The 8,299-nt window shown below is 29.8% G+C and overlaps 1 protein-coding gene across 1 annotated transcript in view; it reads right to left on the bottom strand.

Annotated features, from left to right (window-relative positions):
• Positions 1-7,370, bottom strand: part of LOC114132195 (disintegrin and metalloproteinase domain-containing protein 10) — a 73,958-nt gene extending 66,588 nt beyond the window's left edge. Inside the window, exon 1 of the mRNA XM_027997587.2 lies at positions 6,814-7,370. Within this exon, the coding sequence (XP_027853388.2) occupies positions 6,814-6,928 (115 nt within the window). The 5' untranslated portion in view covers positions 6,929-7,370. The remainder of the gene's footprint in view (positions 1-6,813) is intronic.
• Between the last annotated feature and the right edge of the window lie 929 nt (positions 7,371-8,299).

The following is an 8,299-nucleotide window of genomic DNA, read 5'->3' on the forward strand; positions in this document are numbered from 1 at the left end:
ATATTAGAAAAATTATTGGATTTTAAATTGTCAATAATTATGATAACTTTTCTAAGATGTTTAGGTTATAAATAATAACATCTTGAAAAAAAAACTAATAATAATTAAGTAAGTCAATTTATTGTACAATAAAATAGTAAAATTAAAACAAATATTTTCTCTTTTCAACTTCAATGAATTTAATGATTTATACAAAATATTAATATTAAGTACTTATATAATATACGTCATGCCTTTCTATAAATAATTAAAAATGATTCATTTAAAATTAATTTACAAACCGTCTATTAAATAAATATTTGTAAATATATATATATTTAACAATTTATCTTAAAAATAACTATTAAATATTATATAAAATAAGGTATTTAGATATAACATTAAAAGTATCAATAAATTATTTTATTGTATGTAAAAATTAAAAAGTAGACGATAAACTATACGTCAATCTTGACGAAATAATAATTAAGAATTAGAGCATGTCTAAGCGACCACTCACTTTCGACTACAAAAAAAAAAAAAACATTTGAGAAACAGTAGAAACGCGTTTGTTAAAATATAAATTTAAAGATAGGAAGATATGAATATTTTTCCTATAATATGCCTTCTATAGAAGTCAAAAAGTGACATATAAAATAACAAAAAAATTTTTAAAAAAAGGTTAATATCGTAAAAATAAATAGGTAGATAATAATTATAAATTCAACATAGTTGCTTTAATTTATTTTAAATTTTCCATGACATAAAAAAATGTAATAAATAAATCATATTACACAGTTTTGTTTAGTGTTTGTTGTATTCGAATAATGTTTATTGTTTGTTTATTAATTTATTTATGTTAAATTATTTACAATTACCAAATAAAAATTATATTTATCATACAAATGTTTAAAATAAGTATCTAACAAACAAATTCAGATCTAAAAGTTTTTGGTTTTTTTTTTTATCAAATTAAATCAGTGTTCAATACTTTAGAATAATAAATTACCAGTGTTGATTTTTATATTTATTTTATTTGACATCATAAATTATTTTTTTTTAATTTTATTCATATTTTAAAAATTATCATCAAAAAATAAGAATATGGGATTATTGCTACTAGTATAAATTAATAATTCCCAGTAACACGAAATCCTACAACCATAGTTTTTAGAAAATGTATACGTTTCGAGCCAATATTTTAATATATTACCCATTGTTTGGAAGAAGGACGTTGTTAATCTAGGTGTACAGACACACTAACCATATAAAACTAGATTAAACTACGCTTGGTTGAACTTGAACGCTTAAATAAAACGTAAGGGAAAAACCATGTTATATCACAAGAACCATTTCCAGTGGATTTAATCCTGCACACGTGGTATGTGTTAGTGGGTTTACTCTTACGGAAGTCCACCGATAACTTTTCGCACAAAAATTAATTGTTCAATTTTCATAAAAGGCGCCTAGATGGTAACCTTCCAATAATTTTATGGTATAACTAAGCATTCGAAATTCATCATATTTAAATTATATCCAGTATCCACTGATAATATACGAGTACATGTCAATGAAAATTTCCTAATATTTTTAAATTATACTAGAGTTTTTGTTGGTCTTAGATTATTATAAAATGTATAATATTTACCTACTTTTTGTAAAACAACTAATCTCTTTCAGGATGTATACCATTATTTATGATGCATAAAAATACGATACAAACAACCATGAATAATACAAAATCAACATGGCGAAATTCCAGAATAAACTTCGGAATAAACCGATGTCGTATATGGACTATGAATCGGTTTAACAACAAAAATACCACTAACTAAAATTTTAAACACTATAGATACTAAATACACTATAAGTATAATATCGTGATTTATTTTAAGAATCATTTATAATTTAATAAAAAAAAATTTTAATTTTACTACTATAGGTATATTCAAAGAAAGGATATTCGTATTCTAAAATATTATAAATGTGAAGAAAAAATCAACTCTTAGGTTTTTAAACGATTATCCATTAAACGCTTGAAATTGGTATGACACATAATTTTATCATAGATACCAAAACAACATTGATGTATAGTTGTACAAGTACACTAAGAAAATTTTAATAAAAATATGTTTTATACAGTTTTGCAGTAAATATAAAAAATAACAAATAAAATAGAATAATATAAATACAATAAACTATAGTAGTAGGTACCATAGCCAAATTAAAATCAAATATTATTTAATTATTGTAATAAAAAAACAATCTACAAAATAAGTTAAAAAGTTGTCCTTCGTTAACAAGTTTATACTTCATACACAGTTTAAAACACTCGCCACACAAATACAATAATCTTCAATAATAATAAAATATGACATGCAATTTAACAGTTTATCTAAAACAGTACCAATAGTTTAAATTATTTTTCAATAAACTAACTGTGAATTTTATAAATTATCTTTATTTTTAGCAAATCTTTAAATTGAAATTTTTAGTATATGCACTAGTTTATTTTAACCTTCTACTACATAAAAGTACATATAACATTAAGAGTAAATAACTTTTTAATAAATAAATCTAGACATTTTTTTAAGAAAAAATACATCATCTATAAACATAAGAATATAGTATAGTATGGACTTTAAGGATAAATCATGTTCTTTATAAATAGTATAGTTTAAATTGAAATTCCTAAAAAAAACACGCAAAGTTTAAAGTTTAAATCAATTTTTCAAATAGCTAGGTTAAAAAAATAAAATAAATATCCAATTGTAAAAGAATGACAATTTTGGATTCGTATATAATTTATATACGTTTATTAACTTTCAGAATGTTTCTATGTTCAAGACTTTTTTTCCACTCTCTACTAACCAAAAAATAGGGAATCTGATTGATACAAACGACGACAACGAAAACGAAAACGACGATATATAGTAACTTGTGTTGCTGCACACATTATAAATCTATACGGCTTAGCATCATTTTCTTTATTGATCTCTTGAAATATAACTATTTATCTCGTTCCGAAGGCCAAGCGAAAATGGTCTATTCGCTGTTCAGGTTGAATGCGTGTTATTTCTCATTTTACCAACAGACACATATTTGGTAGGTACCTACTTATTACTAGCACAATTGCTTTGTTCCGAAAAAAATATTATATACACCACCAGGCCACCACCGCACCTTCACTGAAATCTTATCCAAACTACAACACAACATTGAACATACCAATAGCGGGTTATTACTATTCTCTCAAATTGTCTTTTTATCTTACATGAAAATGAAACATTATAATCACACTAACTTATTGTTATCATTAATGTTTTTGATAGGCAATTAAGCTGTAATTTTGAGGAGTTTTAAAAGTACCTCATAATTTATAGAGTTAAATCGTTTAAAAGAAAAAATTGACATTTTTTTTATCAATACTATTGATTATTTACATGTACCTAAGATATAAAAAATATATGTATGCATAAGACTTCTACAACCAATTATTGTTTAAATAATCAGAAAACAATTAAATTATTTTTCAGTAAGCATTGCACTAATTAAACTAATTTTAGTATTGGTAGGAACGTTAAATAATAGTTATATAGGTATACTAGGTATAAAGTGTATACCTAGGTTAGGTATTTTTTAATATTTTTATTTTATAAAATAATCAATTTCATAGAACATTCAAATTTCCAAACGCTAAATAAGTACCCTGTGACTATAATTATGATTAAAAAACGAATTAGTGGTCAGCTTTTGCAATTTAAAAAAATTTTTACCATTGTTAACCATTATTATTTAAAAGTTTATACATAAGGTCACATTTTTTTAATTTATGTAGTTCCAACTGCCAAAAGTGAATTTTATAAGCTAAAATAGAAACTTTATATTCTATACAGCTTTGAATAATTATTATTTTAGCCTAGTTATTCTACTAATTGTATTAGTTGAATTGGCATATATTTAAATTAGGTATCTAGTATTACGCTACAAATTTCAAAATCAACATAATATTTATATTATGATATAAACATATATATTAGAGAAAACTGTATAGGTACCTCACTACACAATCTACAATACACTTAAGTGTGATATTATACTTTAAATATAATTATTATTTTTATTTAAACCTAAATAAACGAACTTTTATCACTAATATGACATTTTTTAATTATAAAAGTTAAATTATATGCCTAAGCAAATTAAGGTAATCAATTGGTTGATTTTCTTTTATTTAGGAAGGTGCGTACAACCTAATAATGAGTGATAGAACTAAAATAACAATAACTCATACAGCCATATAACTAAATTAAAATGCACAACGATATGAAAATTAAGGTGTAAAATATTTCAAGATATAAAGACAAGGTGCAAGAACTCTGACTAGGTTCGCTCATCTCAGTATTCTAACCTTGAATTATTATAGTTTGAAATCTGGTCGCAATAATTGTATTAAAAAAAATAATTAAACTATTGTTTATACATGGTTCATTTTATCAAATTAAAAATGGTTACTAAAACAAATCATAAAATCTTTTGTAGTGTATTAAAAGGTAAGGGGGATATATTTATAATCCAATATAATGTACGACGAATACTAATGATGTATTTAAAACGACAAATTCTATTAACAGAAATATTTAAATAGGTAGGTATCTGTAAAAATTTACTTTATCCTAAAACAGTACTTACGGTAAATCGATTAAATTTTGAAGTTTTAAGATATTCCGTAATAATCTTAAACCATATATCACACCTTTTATTTTATACTTTAATTTTTAAAGTTTTGTAAGTTTAAAGCCCAAAATTACTCGTTTTATTAAAAAGAATAAAATAATTATCTATACACGTCAGCATCATTGTAATATTAAAAATGTCTACGTTATTCAAATTTTAAATATTCATAAAAACTAACTCATAGTTTTCTTGTTAAATAAAAAAAATGATTAAGTAAATACATTTTATGAACAGATTCCTATCAAATGTTACTATAAAGAACATGGATATTAAATGTCATTATAAAGTTTAATTAATTCTCTTAAAAATAACTAGCTATAAATGTAAGTAATTTTACTGTAAATATACAGCATTTTCAGTTATTCTCAAAAATTATTTTTTTAAATTACAAGTACCACTAGAGTTCAATTTATAATCTAAATATGAATCGAGTAAGATTTATCTATTATTTACATTTTATTATGGAATAAGTTAAATAATTCAATTCATTTAGTTTAATCGAGAGGGATATTATAAAATTCATAGAACTACGACCGTTGTGACCCAATATATTAATGAAATTTCTCGAAACACACGGATAACTTTATTTTTATGGAACATAAAAATAAACTTAATTCTTATCAATTCAATAACGTTCAATGACACATTGTTTCAACATTTTTAATTAGTTTTAGTTTTCTCACAAAATATATCATATAGTAAGTACCAGCTAATTATTTTAGATATTTTAATCATTCCATCAGTAGCCAGATAAAAATCAGACGATCTCAACTAATAGTTCTATTATACTATTATACGAATAACTTTAATAATTATATAATATGTGTTATATTATTATAAATTAGAATGAACTATCCGTTTTAAAATAAAATTTGAATCACATATTGTATTATTACCTACATAATATAATATATTAATCTATAAATACTATTTTTTTTTTTTTATTAAAAAAAAAATCATCAAGATTTTGAACTTACATATTTTAAATTTAAAACAAAACATAAGTTTTTTAAGAAAGAGGGCTTTAGTTTAAAAAAAAATATATATGTACATAAATGGCATAACAATCAAAAACATAAACTATAAAATATCATAACACTGATTAATATAGTAACAAGTAGTCAATTATAATATGTATTGTAGTATATATAATGTTTATTATAGTTGATCGATCGGAAAGTTTTGAACGCAAAACTATGCATATGTACGTGCATACATGAAAAACGATTGCTCATTCATCAGACATAAATACGCGTAATATTATTACAGTAAGTACTATTATTAAAGGTATCGATGACATTGGATGTACAACGTGGTACTACATAAAATATCAAACACTACATATTGTACACAAGACTGAACAGCGAACACTAATAAACCCGACACTTTCCGCAGACGACATTCTTCGGTCAAATCGCGTTTGTACGAACAAACGGCTTAGCGTAGGCGGCCCCGACTGCTGCAAGAACACAAGAGAAAGCTACGATGGCCGTTCATCCCACGGGCAATTAGATACGTTTATGTACCTATCGTATTGTATATGTGTATTATACCATTATGCGTGTATTATTTAGACGAGGTCGCACGATGATAATGGAATTATGTATTGACATAAGACACGAGTAGGTACAGCTTCATACAATATTATAATAAAATACTTGAAACATATTATCTTAATTCTTAATACCTACCCAAGTACACATTATAATATATATTATAAATAGTTATATAAACGCTACGAGTAGTCGGTAACTGGCAACAATCTACATAGGTAGTAAACTCTATAAATAACGTGTCGACACTCGACATATAATAATATAATGTATGGGTGACTGCAGGGTATCTAAGCAAAGGGTTATTTTTGCCATGTCGTGTATAGTGTCTTTTCGTGTAAACCCTATGGGTACGGTGGTAACACGTTATCCACGAGTTATATACATTTCAACTCGAACCAGTGGGAGAGGGCAAGGGGTCCAAACTTAATGATCTCCTAGTCCAGTTTTTCGGTTGATGTTTTTAAACACCGATTTGGGCACACTATTTGACATGATATTGTTCTGCGGTCGCTTAATAATACGGTAAAAAACAACAACTTACCTGGTTGTTGGACGGGGGTAGAGCTTATCCGTCCAAACTTTCCGACGACCACCGCCAGGAATACGGCCACGGTGGTCGCGGTGGCGAGCGCCGTCGGCGAGCCTGCGGGCCACATGTCGTCGAGCGGCTTAAGCGCCCCGTGCTCGGCGGCTGCGGCGTTTCACGTGCCCTTCATCGTCGTCACACTGCGGCGGGTCCGCCGATTTTTTTTCGCGGACGCATGTTTTCGCAATGCACCGCACCGCCGAGGGCCAACGAACGTTTCATGCCGACGACCACCGCCGTGACCGCGGCAACAGCGACGAAACTCTCCGTGCCATTCGGGTAAGGACAAGATGAAATGTGTATACAAAAAAAAAAAAGAGAAAGAAATACGACGGTAAACGCACGCGCGACCGGCAAACGGCACAGGTGGTGACGGGAGGTTTGACGCGGGACCGCGTTACGGTCTTCGTTATCTTAAATTAAAATAATTTATTAGCGCCGAATTGAACACACAGCGGACGAAACACGGAACGCGCGCGCGAAACGACGTGCGACACGGAAAGTGAACGACTGACTGACGAGCGGTGACTACTGACTGTAGTGACTGGCGGTCGGCGAACGGACGGCGGCGGCGGCGGCGGCGGCAACGACGACGACGACGACAAAGAACAGCGTCGGTGGTAGTGATAGTGGTGGTGGCGGTAGTGGTAGTGGGATGGTAGCGGTGATGGTGGAAGTGGCGGCCGTCGCTCTCGCAACAGCTGAGGGAACCGCAGTTTGGTCGGTTCCCGGGCATCAGAGCGCAGCACACGCAACACGTGCACCGTATGAATTTCCCCGCCGACCGTGTCCGCGCGTTTTTTCTCCTCAAGCGAACCTCCTCCCCCACAATCGCACCCCTACCGGAGTACGAGTGCTGGTTAGATACGTTCGTCCCGACGTCCCGTTTTGTTCGTTACGCCGAAATAACGATAATTCCCCTGGCCCCGCAACCGTCCTCACGGGGTGACCCTCACCGCGATCCGACCTGATGGTCCATCTATACATACCTTCGGGGTGACCCAGCGCCAGGTCGTAGGATCCCTGCAGCGGCGCTCGAGTATCGAAATACATTATAATATATTTAGGACAGAGCGTTTTGAGGTATTTAACGCACCACCGTCTCCACTTACGACCACCGGTCTTCTACGCCTCTTGACATATTTTTATTTATTTTGTTTTCCAAAAACGCCCGCAGACGAGAGTGGTCAACCATAATAAGACAACCAAGACACGGGCACGTGCAGAACTTCTCCTGGAGCAATAGGTCATGATCTGAATATAAGTGGATATTAGAAGCACCGCATATCCGTTATCAAATATTTCAAATTGGATATTGGACAAGAGTAAAAGTACGTTTTAAGTTCTAAAATAGTAAAAATAAAAACTGGGGCAGTGAATTTGGGTTGGTAAAATAAAACAGTTGATACTGCGATGGTGTAAAGTATAAACAGACAAGGTT

Source organism: Aphis gossypii, chromosome 3 (genome assembly GCF_020184175.1).
Source record: "Aphis gossypii isolate Hap1 chromosome 3, ASM2018417v2, whole genome shotgun sequence".
Taxonomy (NCBI): Eukaryota; Metazoa; Arthropoda; class Insecta; order Hemiptera; family Aphididae; genus Aphis; species Aphis gossypii.